The sequence below is a fragment of the Trachemys scripta genome, chromosome 16 (assembly GCF_013100865.1).
Source record: "Trachemys scripta elegans isolate TJP31775 chromosome 16, CAS_Tse_1.0, whole genome shotgun sequence".
Taxonomy (NCBI): Eukaryota; Metazoa; Chordata; order Testudines; family Emydidae; genus Trachemys; species Trachemys scripta.
In genome coordinates, this window is record NC_048313.1 from 18,552,616 (window position 1) to 18,571,882 (window position 19,267).

Here is a 19,267-nt window from a genome sequence, read left to right on the forward strand (position 1 = left end):
ATATCGATCCCCGATAAATCGATCGCTACCCACCGATACAGCGGGTAGTCTGGACGTACCCTAAGAGACATCTAACTCCCATTAGCTGTTAATGGGTGTCTCTGAAAATCTTCTCCAAAGTCTCACTGAAAGTCAGACTCCTTAGTCCTACAGGTGCTCTTGAAAATTGTTTCCCCTATTTACAAAACGACCACGTCACAGGGTCTGCTCAGGTTTCCACCCCCTCGTGCCAGTGCCCTGTGTTGGCTGGTTAAATAAACAGTCCTCACACCTTCTTCAGTGCTTCACCCTTGTGTCTTTATTTACAGTGCAACAGTGTAGTCCCCCGTCTTCCCCCAGCAGCTATCTCCAGTCAGACCCTTTCCAAGGTCTCCTGGCCCATGAGGCTCCTTTCCTTTGGTGAGGAGACAGAGATGTAACCCTCCTATCCTCTCCCGGGCTAGCCTCCTGACTGAGCTTTCCCCACGGCTTTTATAGCCCCGCCCGTCCTCAGCCCAGCTGTCACTACTCAGCTCAGGCTTGGTCTACACTGGGGGGGGGGGAATCGATCTAAGATGCACAACTTCAGCTACAAGAATAGCGTAACTGAAGTCGACGTATCTTAGATCCACTTAGAATCACTTCCTTCGCATCCTCGCGGCGTGGGATCAACGGCCGCCACTCCCCTGTCGACTCCGCTTCCGCCTCTCACCGTGATGGAGTTCCGGAGTCGACGGCAGAGCGATCGGGGATCGATTTATCGTGTCTACACTAGACGCGATAAATCGATCCCCGATAGATCAATCACTACTCGCCGATCCGGCGGGTAGTGTAGACGTACCCTCATTGCAGTGAGCCAGTCCTCGTTAGGGCCTGCAGCTGGGCTCTCTGCTGACTGCCTGGGTCCCCACACCTGGCCTCCCTACCAGAAAACGGAGCTTAGCCAGCATTTTAGCAGGGCTTTCAAAGGGGTTTTACTCCAGACCTGCCACAGACCCATTTGGGATTTTCTGTTTGGCCATGAGCAACTACTAACATATTTTGAAACCTCAGAGGGGAAGAAAAAACAACCCTTCAGAAACAAAGCTTGAATTATGCATTCAGTTTATTGTAGATACAGCAGAGAGTGTAGAGTGCTCGATAATAAGCAAAGGACAGTCAATGGTGTTCCAACTGTATATACAGAAAAAGCACAAGACCTTTCCATCCAATATACACACAGGAATAACAACACAGACATTTAACTGTAGATGAAGCAGACAAATGCTTATCTCTGGTGTAATTACAATCAGTTTTAGCAAAGGTCACCGAGTGGATGCAGCAAATGTAATGGCAGTGATTATGCAAACTGATCAAAACCAGCTAACCCTCACCAAAAAAAAGCAACAAAAAACTGATTCCTGGTGTCATAAGAGAAGCTAAGTGATAGCTGCAGTCTGATCTTGAATGGTTAATGCACTGCTTCCCTGGCTGAAATGCTTTACCATAGGAGGAGGAAAATTCTGGGTCCTAATGCTATGTGATCCCAAGTGTAGCTAATGCAAGAAAACCCAGAGTGAGAAGGGCAAAATTATCAGGCAAAGGAGCCTGGTTTAATAGCCAAGATAACGCCTATAGACAGCCACAGACTCACTGAACGAAAAAGATCGTATCTAGCACTGCGTAAAGTTTCTCTAAAAGGGGCATTTCGAAGAATGTGGTTTCTGATCATACGAATTGCGTTGGATGCAGGTTTTTCTTTAATGTATGGTTATTGTCAATGACAGGTTTGGTGATGCATGTGGCTGTCAGAAGGCAGGAAATACTTTTCATTACAGCAAAGGAGAGTTTTGCGTTTGGACTTTTATCGGATGATCCTTCTGCTTGAAGAGCTGACTGATACCATGCGCGTACCCGAGCTGTATGCTCCTCCACTTCCACCGCCGCTGCTATAAACTCCACCACCAGAACTTCCTACACCGCCACTGCTATAAACTCCACCACCAGAACTTCCTACACCGCCACTGCTATAAACTCCACCGCTAGAGCTGCCGACACCTCCAGAGCTAAAATGTTCCACTGAGGAATGAATTCCACTTGCACCTCCAGAGCTCCCTACTGCATCTCCAGAGGAGGCTACGTCTCCAGAGCTGCAAACCCCACCCACAGAACTGACTCCGCCTGAGGAATGGTATCCCACATCACCTCCGGCGCCTGCACTCCCGGAGCTGCCCACTCCACCCACGTGACCGCCAACACCCCCGGAACTTGCAAAATCAGAGCTGAGCACACGTCTGTAGCTGTATCCCCCACTTCCAGAGCTGAATCCTCCCAAGCTATACCCAATTCCACCACTGCCTAGTCCTCCAGAACTATATCCCCTTCCTGAAGAGCCGACGGCGCTCCTTGTGCCATAGCCACCTCCCATCCTGGAGATGCCTTCTGCACTTCTGGAGCTGAATCCATCACTGGAGGCAAAGATTCCAATTCCATGGTTGAATCCGCCCTTTAGAGGTCCACAAACACTTCCAAAGCCGGCTCTGCAATCCCCGATGGTATGGCCACCGCTGACCACAGCTGGGAGAAAAAAAGATGTTCAGTCACTTAAACAGCAGCTTCGAAGCTCTTAAAGAAATCTGACATGACTTCTACCAAAACAAGGTGAATCCTCAGTTTACTTACCGACATTCGTGGGGTTCCCTGTACATATCCTGTTAAGGAAAGAAAAACAATACAGGTAAATGACCTCATATGCATTTAGCAACCTGTAGCCAATGAGACCTCAGGTCAATTTTCAAGCATGCCTGGATAATTAGGGATCTTAAATCCTATTTTCAAAAATGACCAAGGATTTCCAGGTATTTAGGCACCAAAATCCCATTGAAATTCAGTGGGAATTGGGTGCCTCTGTTAAGCTCCTTTGAAAATTCCAGCCTTAGGAGCCTATGAGTCATTGAAAGTCAATGGGGCTTAGACTCTTAAGTGCCTATCTCACTTTTGAAAATAGGGCTTAAGCTCCTAAATCGCTTATATGCTGTTGAAAATTTTACCCCTACTATCTTTAAAGAACTCATCTCCTTCTCTTGGACAAACTCTTCCTCCATAAATCAGACAGTGTCCTGAATCCGGATGTTGCCATATTATTCATTTTCTTTCTTACTGATTATATTAACTTTGTTCCCGTCAAACGCTACTGGGGCTACCTGAAATGTTACTGTGCTACAATACATATGAGGTACTTACCTGGTTTCTTCTCCTTCCAGCATTGTTCTGTATGTAGCTATCTCAATATCCAAGGCCAGCTTGATGTTGAGTAGCTCGTGGTAGTCCCGCAGCATGCAGGCCAGTTTGTCCTTGGCCTTCTGCAAGGCGTTCTGCAAATCAATATGCTTCTCTCTGGCGTCTTTGAGGGCGCAGTCGCCTCGCTGCTCAGCGTCAGCAATGGCCGTCTGCAGACAGGCAATCTGTGAAGAGGTGAGAGGGGGGAAACCAAAGGGTCATTGTGCAGCTCTTCACCATACTGCAAACCTCTTTTCTAAATGCCCATTTGAATCTTGAAATCGATCCGCTTCAGATGTGCTTCCACCACCTGTCTTTTTTTGTCTGCAGCCTACTCTTGTGAGATCAAGTGTTACTAGCAATGAACATCAACATTAAGCTTGCAAACTCGAGCATTCATGCAACGCCGGCTTTCAGGTCACATTCTGTGAGCATTAGCACCAGAAACCTGAAGACGCTAAGCACGCTGCCTGAAACAATGGTGTCCCGATTCCCAATTAAGCCCCACGGGGCACCTCTGAGATACCAATAATAAACAACACCAAGCATCTTCTATGACCTATCCCAAGTAAATGATAAGGAAGTGAGCAAGTAAAGCTCAGGTTTGAAATAGCTAACAGAGCAGGTGAGTATATACCAGTCATATTGCTATTGGATTTTAGAACAGGGTCCATGGGTTGGATCCTGTGCTTGTGTCAATAGGTTTAACTCCATTCAAGTCGATGGAGTTATGCTGAACTCTGCCAGCTGATTCCTGGCCCATATAGACTTGCCACCATTGAAATTCACTCCTGTGCAGAGGGTCAACCATCAGGGATTATTCTGAATTGGCACTTAACTGGCCTGTAGATCTTGTGCCGGTCCTCTGAACAGCTGTGAATTTTACACCAAGGCAAGAGCAATCAATCCAGGAGAAAGCAAACAAATCGATCCTACCTCTTTCTTCACTTTATCAGTCTCGCCCTGCAGTTTGTGGATCAGCCGTTTCAGCTCTGCTATTTCACCCTGGATATTCTTCAGGTCATCACAGAATCTGCCTCTGTTGGTGCTCAGCTCCTCAAGCTAGTATTCAGAACAAGATAATGGCTATACATTAATCATCATCCATTCCAAGACAGGTGGCAGCTGTTTTGAGTCTCATAGACACCTCTGCTCATGGGAAAAGACACAGTTGTGATATGAGTGTAAACAAGGCAAGGCGTCCTCTGGAATTCATAGATGGGCCCAAAGTTAAGTAACTTAGACTGTACGCTCTTCGAGACCAGAACTGTCTTTTTGTTATGTGTTCGTATTGATCCATAACTGGGACTTCATAATAATAATAATTAATGATATATCAAGGTCGGGAAAGAGCATCCCAGTTATCGACCACTGCTTTGTTCTAAAATGATGGATGTGGATAATTTTTCATAAATATCCCACTTCTAGCTATTAAGCAGATTGTAGAGGTGGATGGTCAATGTGCATCACGTCTTCAGAAGACGTGTCACTGCAACTGAGCAGGGCGAAGATGTTTTTTCAGCATGTATCGTACGTTGCGGAGAAAGAAATTGTCCCATGCTCATGATTTTGTGGAAGTGGTAGAGTGACAAAATTACGGCTTTATCTCCATACACTATAGCTTTGTGATTACTCACTCTAGTTTGGTAGAATGTCTCAGCTTCTCCTTTGCTCTTTTGAGCGATCTCCTCATAACAGCATTTAACACTGTGGATAATGCCACTGAGGTCCAGGTCTCGGCTGTTGTCCATTTCCAAAACAACGGCGGTATCGCAGAGTTGGCCATCTAGCTGAGCTCTCTCCTGCAAGTTGCATAAAGTCTCAGTCAGGTATTAATGTTGGGGCCCCTTCACGTACAGATCCCCTCATCCACACTCCCATGTGTTCTATCAAGAAGCATGCTCCTAATTTATTTGCCCACACTCTGAACATGTAAATAAAGCCGCAAAGAAAAGAGTTTTCCCTTAACCAGAGTTACCCGGTAGCTGGTCTGTTCCCAGCTACTGCCGGGTGTGAGGCCTGGTGGATGGAACCTATTTGCCACAGTGTGATTTTCTGATGAAGGATGGAGAAATCCCAATGCAGAGATTTACAAAACAATATCGCTACTATTTATTTTGCCATTCTTTAGACTGTGAGCTTTGTAAGGCATTGGGCCTGAAACGCTGCTACTGCTCACCTCGTATCATCATTTAGTTTAAGTCAATGGAAACTAGGTGTAAAATGCTACCCTTATGATTCAAACTCACTATGCACAAGGGTACACGAAGACACAACGTCCAAGGCTGGTTGGATATTTTCAGACAAAACTTTTTCTGATGGAAAATTGGGTTTCTGGCTAAACAAACTTTTTTACCAGAAAGTAGCTGTTTCCCATATATATATATATCAGTTGGAACACTGAAAATCTGAACGTTTTCAGAAGTTTTTCTCCAAACATTTTTCAGTTTGACTATTTTGGGCTGAAAGTTGTTTGGTTGTCACTGTTTCAATGAAAACTCAAAATTTTCCATGCAAAAATAAACCCAATTTCCCAACCAGATGTAGGCAAGACAGTCTGTCCCTTTGTCTCCATGCTTGTCTGAAAGCACGTGGCTTTTTTAATATAATAATTCTTATTTATAAAGAAATATCTTGTATGTAGAGTGATTGATAATGTTTTCTGGGAGTGCCCACAGGGTTAGAAATTTTATAAAGAAAATTATTTTGCCTGCATTAGGCTTCATCATAACAACCCTGAATGCGGTTTCAGAAAAGTCATTGATTAATATTGCGTTGGGACCAATCTCCAAGTGGCTAGAATGGGCAGAATGCCTACCTCAATAAAGATGCATTTCAGGAACTCAAAGTGCTGTCTCAGCTGCAACAGCTTGGCCTCCAGCTCTTCTTTGGTCATGAAGACACAGTCCACATCCTGAAAAGCAGCCCCAGGCAATCAGAAATGGTATTGATCCAAACACAGAGAAACATAGCAACAGTGGCAACACCCGCAGTCGTCTTCTGGTCAGGCTTTTGGAGCATGTCGTCTCAGAGGTGAGGCTTCCTCAGGACCCTTTGACGTCTTATAGGGAAAAAACTAAATATCTTCCAAATCCATGGAAAGATGATGGTATTTTTTTTACAAACAGTGTTGGCCTGGTCACACAAAGGTCACTTTACACCAATGTGGCCATATAAATGCGCCTTATATCAAGTGTAGATATAATTCATTGCCACATTATGGCCCTTTTACACTGTCAGAGTGGCGTAAGGGTTTTTGGTGTAGATAAGAACCAGGCACTACAGGCTCTCTTCTTCCCTGTGTTTGAGCTCCTCGGGGGATGCCATCAGGGGATTGATATGACACCTGAGTAGGGGATACCCAAGCCCCTGCATCATTTAGGGCAGCCCTTTGACTGCTCAGGCATCTACCACTGTCAGAGAATCTACCTGGTTGAGTTCTGCTCTACCACCCCCACTCTTCTTTCCCCCATCATGCCAGGACGTGGGGAGGGACAAGCTGACACAGCTGCCAGCTCTGAATTTATGGCAGCAAAGAACTTCCCTCCTCCAGGGGAATCTCTGTTGGCCTTTTAAGGCCAAAGTCCAGCTCTATCACATGGTTCTTAGAAATGTAGGGCTGGAAGGTCCCCAGAAGGTCGTCTAATAGTTCATCCCTCTTCACTAAAACAGGGTAAAGTATGCCTAGACGTGATTTAATAAAACCCAACACTGATTAGTGATTGTCCAAAATGAATACTGAAAATATTATTTTTCATCTGCTGATTCCAAAGTGGAAGCAAGCAAGAAAAATGGATAATTTTCCCTTGATGCTTAAAATATGCTTCCTTTTTTACCAATTGTTCTCCATCAAGCAGAGGTGTGAGGAGAACATTAGGGCAAGGTTTGCCCATTCATTTCCTCAAGTATAATGATTTCAAAGACCTTTCGATTCAGTATGTTATTAAACCCTGTTGCAGATCAGTGACTCGGCTGATTTAAACTGGCATCATTCCATTGAAATACAACCACTTCCACTGATTGAGGATTTGGTCTAGGACCGAGTTTAAAGTGAAATGCCCAAAACAGCTAATTTTGTCTTGTTTCACGCTTTCGTTGCCTGACTTACCTTCTTGAGCACCACAAACTCATTCTCTGCATGCGTGCGTTTGTTGATTTCCCCTTCATATCTATGAGAAGAAAGGAGAGCCAAGGTTTGACTTTGTCGTCTAAGCCATTAGCAAAGACAGGAAGTGCGATACAAACAAAGCCATTCCCTATTAATTTTGTACCCTGCTCATTTTTTTACATTATTGTTTCTGACAAAAATACTGATCCTGCCTCAATGTATTCCTACAGTTTCCCAACAGTCTACACTGGGGGGGTGGGAAGGGGGATCGATCTAAGTTACGGAACTTCAGCTATGCGAATAATGTAGCTGAAGTCAACGTACTTAGATCGACTTACCGTGGTGTCTTCACTGCGGTGAGTCGACTGCTGCCGCTTCCCCGTCGACTCTGCCTGCACCTCTCGCGGCGCTGGAGTACAGGAGTTGACGGGAGAGCGCTCGGGGATTGATTTATTGCGTCTAGACTAGACGCGATAAATCGACACCCGCTGGATCGATCGCTGCCTGCTGATCCGGTGGGTAGTGTAGACATACCCTTACTTCACTAATTTCAGTGGAGTTACACTGATGTCAAACCAGAGTAACACAGAGGTGAATCAGGCCCAGCATTTACAAGCTGTATAAATCTGTGAGGTGGCCTCCCACATTGTCGTGGGTTTGAACATCTCTGTGTCTTCCCATTTCCATGTAAGTTTATACAGGGAGGCCCATTTAAGCTTTAGTCTGAGCGCTTATGCTGGATTTCCAAAGGCCTCATCCCCTTAATCCTTTTTGAAAATCCCAGCCTGAAACAAGACATAAATCACATGCAGGGTTTGCGCTGGCCCTCTGCACAGGTGTGATTTGCACCCATAGCAACCAAGAAGCAAAGACTAAAAGAACCATCACAAAACAAGTTAAAGAGCCTGGTGTTCCTTATTGGTGGAACCGTGAGCAGCTAGAGCTGAGACACTTAGATGGTAAGATCTTGGGGCAACAATCACCTTTTTAAGAACATAAAAACATAAGAACGGCTATACTGGGTCAGACCAAAGGTCCATCTAGCCCAGTATCCTGTCAGTGACCAATGCCAGGTGCTTCAGAGGCAATGAACAGAACAGGGAATCATCAAAGGGTTCCATCCTGTCGCCCATTCCCAGCTTCTGTGTTTGAACAGAATAGGGTATCGGTCTGTGACTGGGGCTTCTAGGCAGCTCCAGCACAACAATAACAATACCTGCAACCCAGCTACCTGCTGGGAGGTAGGATGAATGAGGTGACAATAAGGAGGAAGGCATAGGGAGGAAATGACACCGGCTGTAGTTTTTGTGGGGTTGACAGCATCCGTGAAAGTTCAAGTCAAGAATGGCTTTAAGAATCTGAAGAGGAGGTGGACATAGATGAGCCTGTAGCTCTGATATTGGAGAATAGCTGACAGGAAAGGAGGGCTTGGGATTTAGAGTTTCTTGACTGAAACATGGGTGAGTAGCTCTCCCTGTTCCTTTCCAGCACACACTATGGTGCGTTAGCCCTAGTATACAGCTTTTATCCACTTCACCGTCTCACTTACTTGCTTTTGTACTCATGGACCAAGTCCTGGACGGCCTTTTCTTCATCTTCCAGTCTCGCCCTGTCATGTAACAAACATTCCAGCTGTTTTTTCAGTTGGCAGATGTAATTCTCGAAAACAGGGAGAAGGTCTCTCTTTGCCGGGACGGCATGCTGCTGCAAGAGATCCCATTTCGTTGCCAGCACCTTGTTCTGCTGCTCAAGGCAGCGGACCTGAAAGCCAAAGATGCAATATTGTTTTAACTCTTCTAAAAGCCTCCGAAAGGCATTAAACCTTGTTAACTGAGGGCAGGTCTACAATTAAAACACTGCATCGGCACAGCTGTGCCACTGTAGCGCTTAAGTGAAGACGCTGTTACGCTGACAGAAGACCTTCTCCTCTCGGTGTAGATAATCCACCTCCACAAGAGGGGTAGCTGTGTCAACGGGAGAAGCTCTCCCGCCAACATAAAAAGGGGATTTTTCACACCCGAGTAACATACCTATACCAGTATAGGCCTGTAGTGTAGACCTGGCCTGACAGAGGAAGTGATTTTTTTCACACTGCTTAGAAACTTATGGGTAATGCTTCTTTAAATAAAGCCCTGCAGAGAAAAACGGTCCTGGTAAAGCAAGCAACAACTCGGCCTTTTCATAGATTCATGGATTTGAAAGCCAAAGTGGACCATTTGAACATCCATTCTGACCTCCTGTAAAACACAGGCCAAAGCATTTCAACCACTTATCTCTATATTGAGCTCAATACTTGTGTCTGATTACGGTATATCTTCCAGAAAGGTATCCAGTCTTGATTTAAAGATATCGAGAGTTGGAGAATCCACCACTTCCTGTGATCGTTTGCTCCAATGGCTAATCGCCCTCACGGTTAAAAATTGGTGCCTGATTTCTAATTTGAATTTGTCTAGGGCCGCGGCTTCCAACCATCAGTTCTAGTTCTGCCTTTCTCTGCTAGATTGTTTTCTCTCGGTGAAGATTCTCATAAACCGTGGTTCAGTCACCTCTTGATTTTCAATGATAGGAATAAAGAAGCTCCTCTTACACGTTACTGAGTCATTCAAGAAGTGCTCCCAAAAATACCCCAGGGGAGAGACGATTTAAGGGAGGGATAGCTCAGTGGTTTGAGCATTGGCCTGCTAAACCCAGGGTTGTGAGTTCAATCCTTGAGGGGGCCATTTAGGGAACTGGGGTGTAAAAAAATAAATAAATAAAACTGGGGATTTATCTTGCTTTAAGCAGGGGCTTGGACTAGATGATCTCCTGAGGTCCCTTCCAGCCCTGATATTCTATAACATTGCTGATGTTCATCAAAGAGGCTGAAAAACACAACCACCTTGGCCTTCTTCACAAAAAGGCAGAAACCCATTTTTTGTTGTCATTGTTGTTCCTTTCCAGGTTACTTTAATGCAGCTGGTTTTATCCTTAACAATAATCATGAATATGAAATTTGCAATGCATCCAACCTCAAAATAACTACATTAAATCAACTTTCCCGGGGTGAGATTCACAGAAGTTGAAAGAGAACTACTTTGTTTTAGTTAAATCCCTGTGTATTTCCACATATTATAGCACAAATAGTACTTAAGAGCATAAAATTCCTTCCATGTCCGTGAGGGCTATTGGTACATACCTAGTTACAAACCATTAAAACACTGTGCTTTGATAGAAAATTGTCACTGGTCCTATTCTATTTTAGGATTTTATACTGCTACCCATAACCATCATGTCTGAGTGGCATTTGATATATCAATTTTTTACCATTGATTCTTTCTCAGCAGAGAACCATTAAGAGATACTGTGGCTTCCTGGATATTCTTCTGTCTAGGAAGGAAAGGAATATCAACTAAATTAACCCTATCATATTAATATCAACTTTTCCTACACCTCATGGGCCATCAGAGGCCAAGCTAAATGTACCAAAGATGAACACCTCTGACCTCTGGGAAAGCTTGGATCTCCAATACGAAGCTCTGTCTTATTTCTGTTTTTTAGTATCAAGAAAAAGAAAGGCGCTTTATACTCTCACCTTGTCAATGAAGCAGGCGAACTGGTCGTTGAGACATTTTATCTGCTCCTTCTCATGGGATCGTATTTTATGTTCTTCTGGGTCAACCCCCACAGAGAGAGGCTTCAACAGTTCCGGATGGATGCACACCGCTTGGATACCCTCACTTCTACCTGCATGTCCGACGCCATAACGTACACCACTTCCAAAATGGTAGGGGGAGTAACCTCCAAAACCAGAGGAACCTCTGTAGCCTCCACTGCCGTAGCCTACACAGCTACCATAACCTGCACCACTGCCAACACCGAAATGGCTGCCAAAGCCCGCACCGCTGCCATAGCCTGCGCCGTAACCGTACCCCCCACCACCATATGCACCACAGTGTCCAAGACCATAGCCTCCACCATAGGAAATTCTTTGACTTCTACCCAGCTCAAAGAGACTTGTGCTGCCAAAGCCACCGCTTTCACTTCTTCCAGCAGGCCAGGACATGGAGCCCGAGCTGGTTCTGCCTCCGCTGAGGCCACAAACGGCAGAAGCCGAAGAGAAGCACCTTCTTCCACCAAGAGAACCAGACGAGAAACACAATCGATTCATGGTGGCTTGCTTGGAGTGAGAATGGAGCAGAATCAGCAAAGCAGTCAAGTGCAAGAGAAGAGCAGACAGTGAAGGAAAGAGCTTTCCTTTGAATTGAGTTAAGGAATTTCACCTTATATATGTTTCAGGAGCTGCATGGGATGCATAAAATTAATTTATAGATTGTGGGTTTGGTTTGCCTGGCAGCAAGAAATGGCTTATAAAGAAGCTAAACAGAGCAAACATTCTATTACACATGAAATAAATGTGAAATTAAAATATATGCTTTGCTTGCAAGCTTCACTTGCAGGACTTACATTTTAATTAATTACTCTGCTTCCTTAAAGTCTAATTATAGTTTAGCCAAACAAGTCAAGGGACTCCTCGTGGCTTATTTACAGCTGAGTTTCACCACAGTTTTATTTTTTTAATGATACAAGAGAACAGGCTGCAGAATGTTCTTCTTGTTGTTATTTATTCTTATAGTTCCTAGGAGTCCCATTCATGGACCAAGATCCCCTTGTGCAAGATGCTCTACAAATGCAGTGCCTACCATGACAGACGCATCTGAAGAAGGGAGGTTTTTTAACCCATGAAAGCTTATGCCCAAATAAATCGGTTAGGCTTTAAGGTGCCACCAGACTCCTTGTTGTTTTTGTGGATACAGACTAACACGGCTACCCCCTGATACTTGATACCATGACAGAGTTCTGGTCTACGTTACTGGTCCATTTTTCAGGATCTCTCAAACAGCTGGATTCTGCCGGTAGGCACAGTACATTAGAATACAAGAACGGCCAGACTGAGTTAGCCCAAAGGTCCATCTAGCCCAGTATCCTGTCTTCCGACAGTGGCTAAGGCCAGGTGCCCCAGAACGAATGAACAGAACAGGGAATCATCAAGTGATCCACCCCCCGTTGCCCATTCCTAGCTTCTGGCAAAAAGTACAATGATCAACTCATGGGAGAAGGAGCACAATCATATCAAAGCAGAGTAGTGTGGGGGATTGAATGGATTGTTATAAGCACACATGCTCTTACGCCTCTATGGATGCAACACAGGACACGTGAAGAAATCTTGGGCATACCCAGCAGAGCATGTATAGTCAGACTACATGCCTGGGTGGCAGTTGTCAGGGAGAAATTGTGCCTTTTCAGTCTCAATATCTGTATGTAATTTGGCTGGCACACTCCTAGAATTTAAGCAAGCATTCTGGAGAAGCTCAATAAACAAAATGGAATGAAAAGTTTTAAATCTGTTGAAAAATTGTATCTGAAACTAATTTTTTTCCCTTGCTCTGCATGCCACACCCTTTTGACGTTAAATTATTGTAATTTCTTTAATGAGAGGGTTTGTGTCATTCAATTAAAATCCTTAAAGGGACTTTGAATTTTCTGAACATTTCAATGGGCGTGTGTATAGGCAAGGAAGACGTGTTATTAAGGAAAAACCATGCTCAGAAGGTTTGTACATCCTATCTAGATAATGTAATTATTTTTCCAGTCCTGTAGATCTTGCTATACAAACTTAATCAGCTGGATGAAATTAACTTCAAAAGTATTGAATGTAATTATAATCAAGGGAATTCCTAAGTAGCTGAAGCTCATGTCAGTAACTTGAAAGGGAAAAATTCAGAAACACCTTTGTTTTTTCGAGTAGAGTTTTGGCACAATCGTTGCATAGGACTTTTGGGTGTTGACTGTGAAAACAGATCGAGTGCAGTCAGTAGAAATGTTACCACCCTGGCTTTGAATCGCAACATCATCTGCCCTTTATCTCTAATAAGCTCTGTATCATGCAATCAAACTAGACCTAAAGTGATAAAAAGGTTCCCAATTCCCTACCTTCCATGAGCTGGGGTCTCTACTCCCATAACTCATAGGGATAGCTCAGTGGTTTGAGCATTGGCCTGTTAAACCCAGTGTTGTGAGTTCAGCCCTTGAGGGAGAGCAATTAGGGATGTGGGGCAAAAATCAGTACTTGGTCCTGCTGGTGAAGGCAGGGGGCTGGACTTGATGACCTTTCAGGGTCCTTTCCAGTTCTATGAGACAGGTATATCTCCATATATTTTCTAGGCTTGGCAGAATCCATTTTTATTTTTTTTAATAATTTCAACAGATAATATCGATCTTTATTTCTAAGCTCTTTTAGATATTTATCAATTTAAATTTTCACAGTTGCATGAACTTATGTATTTTAAGCATTTTTTCTAGTTTTATCAATGTACATGTTCGGAGTTGTGGGACATGAAGATGAGAGTCAGACAATGGTGGGTTGGACAGTTATTTAATGACCGTATTCACTGAGATTCAAAACATTAAAGCTTTATAACCATTAAAACACAAACTGTCCACCTCGTATGTCAAACTATACCAAGTAAACATCCTTACATCAAACTCCAATAAGTTCTCAAATAGCATTTTGCTTACTTCACCTATACCTATATTGTCATATTATTGATAGAAATATTGTTGTCAGTCTGTGTGTGTGTGCAGGGAAATCAATGTTTATTGACATTTACCAATAAAAATTGAATCATTCCAAGCCTACTTATATCTTTCTACATGTGCAACATTTTTTACTCTGAGCTGCAAGTTCCCAGTGTATGGTTCAACATTTGATTCCTTCCTCATATGCTCACAAGTGACTCTGATTTTAGATTGCTCTGCTGGTACATTAGAGGAAACATCTGAAGGTGGCACTTCAGGTTTTTAACTGCTGTCTCATAAAAGTCATGTGATCCAAGCCCTGAGCACTGTGTGAAACATTTACTCCTTTGAAGTTTATGCAAGGTCATTTTTTGAAGGACGCGTTTTAATAGTGTTTTATATCTATTTATTTATCCTCATACGCTCAGAACTAGTAAAATTCTGAAGCCACATTTTTCTTTAATGTACTTTCGGGTTTTGCCTCCATGTGTTCTGTACCCTTGCTGACTAGCGTCTCTGAAGAACGACAGTACATGTATGATTTTTTCCCTCTTCACTGGTGAGATGTGAATACCAGGCTGTAAGACTGGTCTTGATTCAGCAGAGCTTTTAAGCATTTACTTAACTCCATCCTTATGCAGCAAAACATGTAAGCACATGCTAAACTTAGGAGTTAAGCATGAGCTGCTGTATAGGGATGGACTCAAAAACTTGCTTAAAGTTAGGAAAATGTTTTAAGTGCTTTGCTGAATTAGAGCTTAAACACTATTCCCACTGAGGGCTAGTTTACATTATAAGCGCTACATCGGCTGTAGCATGTCTGGTGAAAATGCTCCATGCCGACGAGGGAGCACTCTCCCGTCAGCACAATAACTATCCCTCCATGAGTATTTCAGGCCATGTCCACACAGGCACTTAAGTCGGCGTAACTTACGTCGCTCAGGGGGGTGGATTATTCACACCCCTGAGTGATATAAGTTATACCAAAGTAAGTGGTAGTTTAGACAAGGCCTGAGACACTCGAGTGTTCCTATGGGAATTTAGCTTCAAATATTGAATCCAGATATTAAGATCCTTTTCAGTTGTGACCGTCTTCCCCAAAATATTACATCAAGGATACCCAGCCATTTCTTGATTAACATTATTGCTAGGTAACAGTCCCTGCTTCGAGGCTTGGCAGATTCAGTGGCTCCTTTGGAAAGGGAACAGAAAGTTTCCATTAAGTTGTCTCACAAAGCCTCTGTGAAATCCAACCGTTGGTTCTCCCCAAACCTACTTTGATGACGGGTAATTTGAAGGCATGGCTTCAAAGAGTGCTTTGCACTAAGCATCTCTGACTCAAATCCATCTCGTCTCCCCGTCACAGCCCCGTCAACTTGTCAATCTTCTCATTACAGAGATCTATCAAACAAACCCCTCTCAAAACAAAACCACGCAATTATCCCCAGGGATAGGAGAGGGGAGATCAGAAAGAGAACGAACTACATGTGGCAGATGTTAGTCATGTTGACTAATGCACTACTGGAAGGCGGTATAAGAATTTACATAGAATAAAAGCTATCTCCTCTATGACTCTTAGGTGTTTTCAGGACACACTGACTATGGTAGATGGAGGAAGAGCTGACAACAAATTTTAGACAAATTGGTTATTCAATGAAAAATGCAGTTTTGGTTGACCTGAAACTCTTCACAAATTTGACATGAATAGTTTCATCTAGTCTAAAACAGAGGGGGAGGAAGAGACGGTGGTGGTGTTGCAACTGCTACTATTCCCCCCCTTCCTTATTACCTCAGTAGTTAATACCCTTTAATGGCAGATGAGACACCCAGATTCGAATCCTCACTCTGAAACAGACCTTCTCAATTCACCAAACATTTCAGATTCATTTCAAACGGAACATTTCATTTCTTCAGAGCTGCCACCAAACAGCCAGGTCAGTCATTCACCCAACTCTCTATGGAGGAGCCAATCTCTCTGTTACAAGACAACGTCTATTTGGAATTGGGATACTTAATAATCTCCAGATAGTTAACAATACGGCGCCATTTTCTCAAAAGCACTACAGAGAAGCACCCATCTTTAGTCCTTATTTACCTTTATATTTTGCCCATGGTAAATTCAGTTCATATTAGTGAGCAAGGGCATAGAATCATAGAAGATCAGGGTTGGAAGGGACCTCAGGAGGTCATCTAGTCCAACCCCCTGCTCAAAGCAGGACCAACCCCAACTAAATCATCCCAGCCAGGGCTTTGTCAAGCCTGACCTTAAAGACCTCTAAGGAAGGAGATTCCACCACCTCCCTAGGTAACCCATTCCAGTGCTTCACCACCCTCCTAGTGAAAAAGTTTTTCCTAATATCCAACCTAAACCTTCCCCACTGCAACTTGAAACCATTACTCCTTGTTCTGTCATCTGCCACCACTGAGAACAGTCTAGATCCATCCTCTTTGGAACCCCCTTTCAGGTAGTTGAAAGCAGCTATCAAATCCCCCCTCATTCTTCTCTTCTGAAGACTAAACAATCCCAGTTCTCTCAGCCTCGCCTCATAAGTCATGTGCTCCAGCCCCCTAATCATTTTTGTTGCCCTCCACTGGACTCTTTCCAATTTTTCCACATCCTTCTTGTAGTGTGGGGCCCAAAACTGGACACGGTACTCCAGGTGAGGCCTCACCAATGTCGAATAGAGGGGAATGATCACGTGCCTCGATCTGCTGGCAATGCCCCTACTTATACAGCCCAAAATGCCGTTATCCTTCTTGGCAACAAGAGCACACTGTTGACTCATATCCAGCTTCTCGTCCCTGTAACATCACTTGCTATGGGACATGGGAGGGCATTTGCCCCTCCAGATCTTGGTTTGTGGTCTTCCCCTCCTACTTTACAAAGGTCTATATGCTCCATTACATCTTCCACTTCAGAATATACCATAATGGCATAGGATGTTCTATATGCTGACACCACTTTGCCCCCCTTATCCTGAATTTTTTCCTGAAATGGTTCCCAGGTTAAATAACTCACTTTTCAGTTCTCTTTGTCAGCATGCTTTTTGTGCACAGGAATTTGAAAGGTCTTTTGGCTCATTTGGTCAGGTCAGGGCCTACATCCACTGTCTGCTTCATTTAGTATTTACCCTGTGACCAAGTGGCATTTGCTGGTTAGTGCCAAGATATGAGCGGGACATACAAAAAGTAGCCAGGGCCGGATTTACACTTTATACATCCCTAGGCACAGCATCTTCAGCGCCCCCCATGCCCATAGCTGACCTTTATGTTGCACACAGTTTTAGAGCGGTAAGGCGCCCCTAGAACGCAGGTGCCCCGAGGCACATGCCAGCTGTGCCTAATTGGAAATCGGGCCCTAAGGGTAGCAATGCAGGTTGCACTTAGAGCTGAGCAAATCTCATGGAATTTGAAATGTTAATCAACCACACAGCTAGGGCTGGGTAAGAATTTTCCATCAACACTGTTTTTCTGGGAAAATTTCAACTTTTCATCACAACATACCCAAAACCTGACAATTTTGGAAATGCTGCAGCAATGTCTCCTGGGAGTTACGTAAGTATCTACGTGTCTATAAGTATGTGCATGGGGAACAAATAATTAATGACGGGCTCTTCAATTTAGCGAAGAAAGGTAGGACATGATCCAATGGCTGCAAATTGAAGCTAGATACATTCAGACTGGTAATAAGGTGTACATTTCTAACTGTGAGAGTAATCAGTCATTGCAACAATTTACCCATGGTCGTGGTGGATTCTCCATCAATGACAGTTTTTAAATGAAGATTGGATGTTTTTCTACAAGATCTTCTCTGTGGATTATTAAGGGAGGTTCTCTGTCCTGCACTCTACAGGAGGTCAGATGAGATGATCACAATGGTCCTTTCTGGCCTTGGAATCTATGAGTCCATGAATCTACCCTTTGGCTGCCTCTTGCCCACATTCTCCTTCTATGGGGAGACTGGATTACCTCTCCCATAATGCACTGCATACAGAGATTTCCATGATGCACAGTTGTAGCTCAGTCAGAGGGGAGACCATGGTGCTTCATGGTACATGTAGTCCAGCCATTGGGTTTCAGTGGCAGTTGGAACCTTACTTTTAGCTGCTTTTGAAAATCTTACAGTACATACAAAGACAAGTCATGGTACCTTTTCAGTCTGGGGAGTAGATACGACGGACATAATCTTCTGCAAAGTTTAGTTAAAAACAAAATCGGAGACAAAGCATGAATTCTACATGCAGTTTATTGGAGGCACAGCAGGAGTTTAGAGCTTTTAAAAATCAGCAAAATGATGTTAAATTTTATACACATAAAAAGTACATGAAATACATCACACAGCGAAGGACAACAGAATGAGGAGTTTCGCTGCTAGGATGCCACATTAAGCACTCTTGGGTACAAACAAAATGTGGCTTGACAATTGAGATATCTTTCTCTTGTTACTCCTTGCATGGTAAACAGACTGTAAACAACTTTAGTACCTAGGGTCCAGATCCTCAAAAATATTTAGGTGCCTAATTTCCATACAAATCAATGGGGATTCAGTGCCTATATACTTTTAAGGACAAGGACTCAGCGTCATATCGACAGAGAGACACTCTTCACAACCCCATCCCATCTCCAGCCTATAGCTTCACTTTCCAAACCACTTAGGAAGGTGCTATCAAGAGACGTTTCCTGGTACAGTATAAAGAGATTGATCTATAAACTTGCTAGTGTAAGAAAACCCAGAGACGATGCATCCTCCCTAGCAGGTCCACAGAAAGGTGGTTCAGTACCACAGACGATGCCTTTATAAAAAGCAACAGAGAGCCTGTCTACACTGCAAACCAAGCTCTGGAGGGGCAAAAGCCTTGTCAGAATGTGGGCAAGAGGCAGCCAAATGGTAGATTCATGGACTCCTACCTGGAGTGGCTAAAAATAGCCATGAAGCCCCAGCTGTACATGCCCGTGTGGGCTCCTGGGAATGTATTCATCTTGAGGGCTGATTCTACCTCTGGCTCTGTAACCCCCACTTCTGGAGCTCCATTCTCCACTTCTGGAGCTGCATTCTCCATTTCTGGAGTGAACCCTCCAGGTGGAGACCAGTCTGCGCCTTCGGGGATGTAACACCTACCTACAGAGCTGACAACTCTTCTTGGGGCGGACTCCTAAACTTCTGGAGGGCGTTCCCCCACTTAAGGAGCCATAGCTTCCACACCCAGAGTTATATCCTCTACTTGAAGAGCCAGAACCAGATTGATTATCCCACAATCCTCAACAGTGCAGGAGTTGGTGACCGCAACTGCGAGGAAACCGAAGCTCAGTAACTCTCGCAGAATAAAGAAAACAATCCTAACAAATCCCCAGTTTACATACCTACAC

At 43.9% G+C, this 19,267-nt stretch overlaps 1 protein-coding gene across 1 annotated transcript; it reads right to left on the bottom strand.

Moving 5' to 3' along the window:
- Positions 1-1,822: 1,822 nt before the first annotated feature.
- LOC117889157 (keratin, type II cytoskeletal 1-like) lies at positions 1,823-11,492 on the bottom strand. Its single transcript, XM_034793028.1, has 9 exons — positions 10,917-11,492; positions 8,895-9,106; positions 7,346-7,406; positions 6,056-6,151; positions 4,875-5,039; positions 4,174-4,299; positions 3,202-3,422; positions 2,641-2,669; positions 1,823-2,535 (listed from the first exon to the last, which is right to left on the bottom strand). Exons 1-9 carry the CDS (start codon positions 11,490-11,492, stop codon positions 1,823-1,825), a joined length of 2,199 nt encoding a protein of 732 aa, XP_034648919.1.
- Between the last annotated feature and the right edge of the window lie 7,775 nt (positions 11,493-19,267).

Coding starts and splice junctions, on each gene's coding strand:
- LOC117889157 (XM_034793028.1), bottom strand. CDS start 11,492: ATGAATCGATTGTGTTTCTCGTCTGGTTCTCTTGGTGGAAGAAGGTGC. Junction 9,107..10,916: donor TCGCCTGCTTCATTGACAAG/GTGAGAGTATAA, acceptor TTTGGCTTTCAG/GTCCGCTGCCTTGAGCAGCA. Junction 4,300..4,874: donor AGACATTCTACCAAACTAGA/GTGAGTAATCAC, acceptor TCTGAATACTAG/CTTGAGGAGCTGAGCACCAA.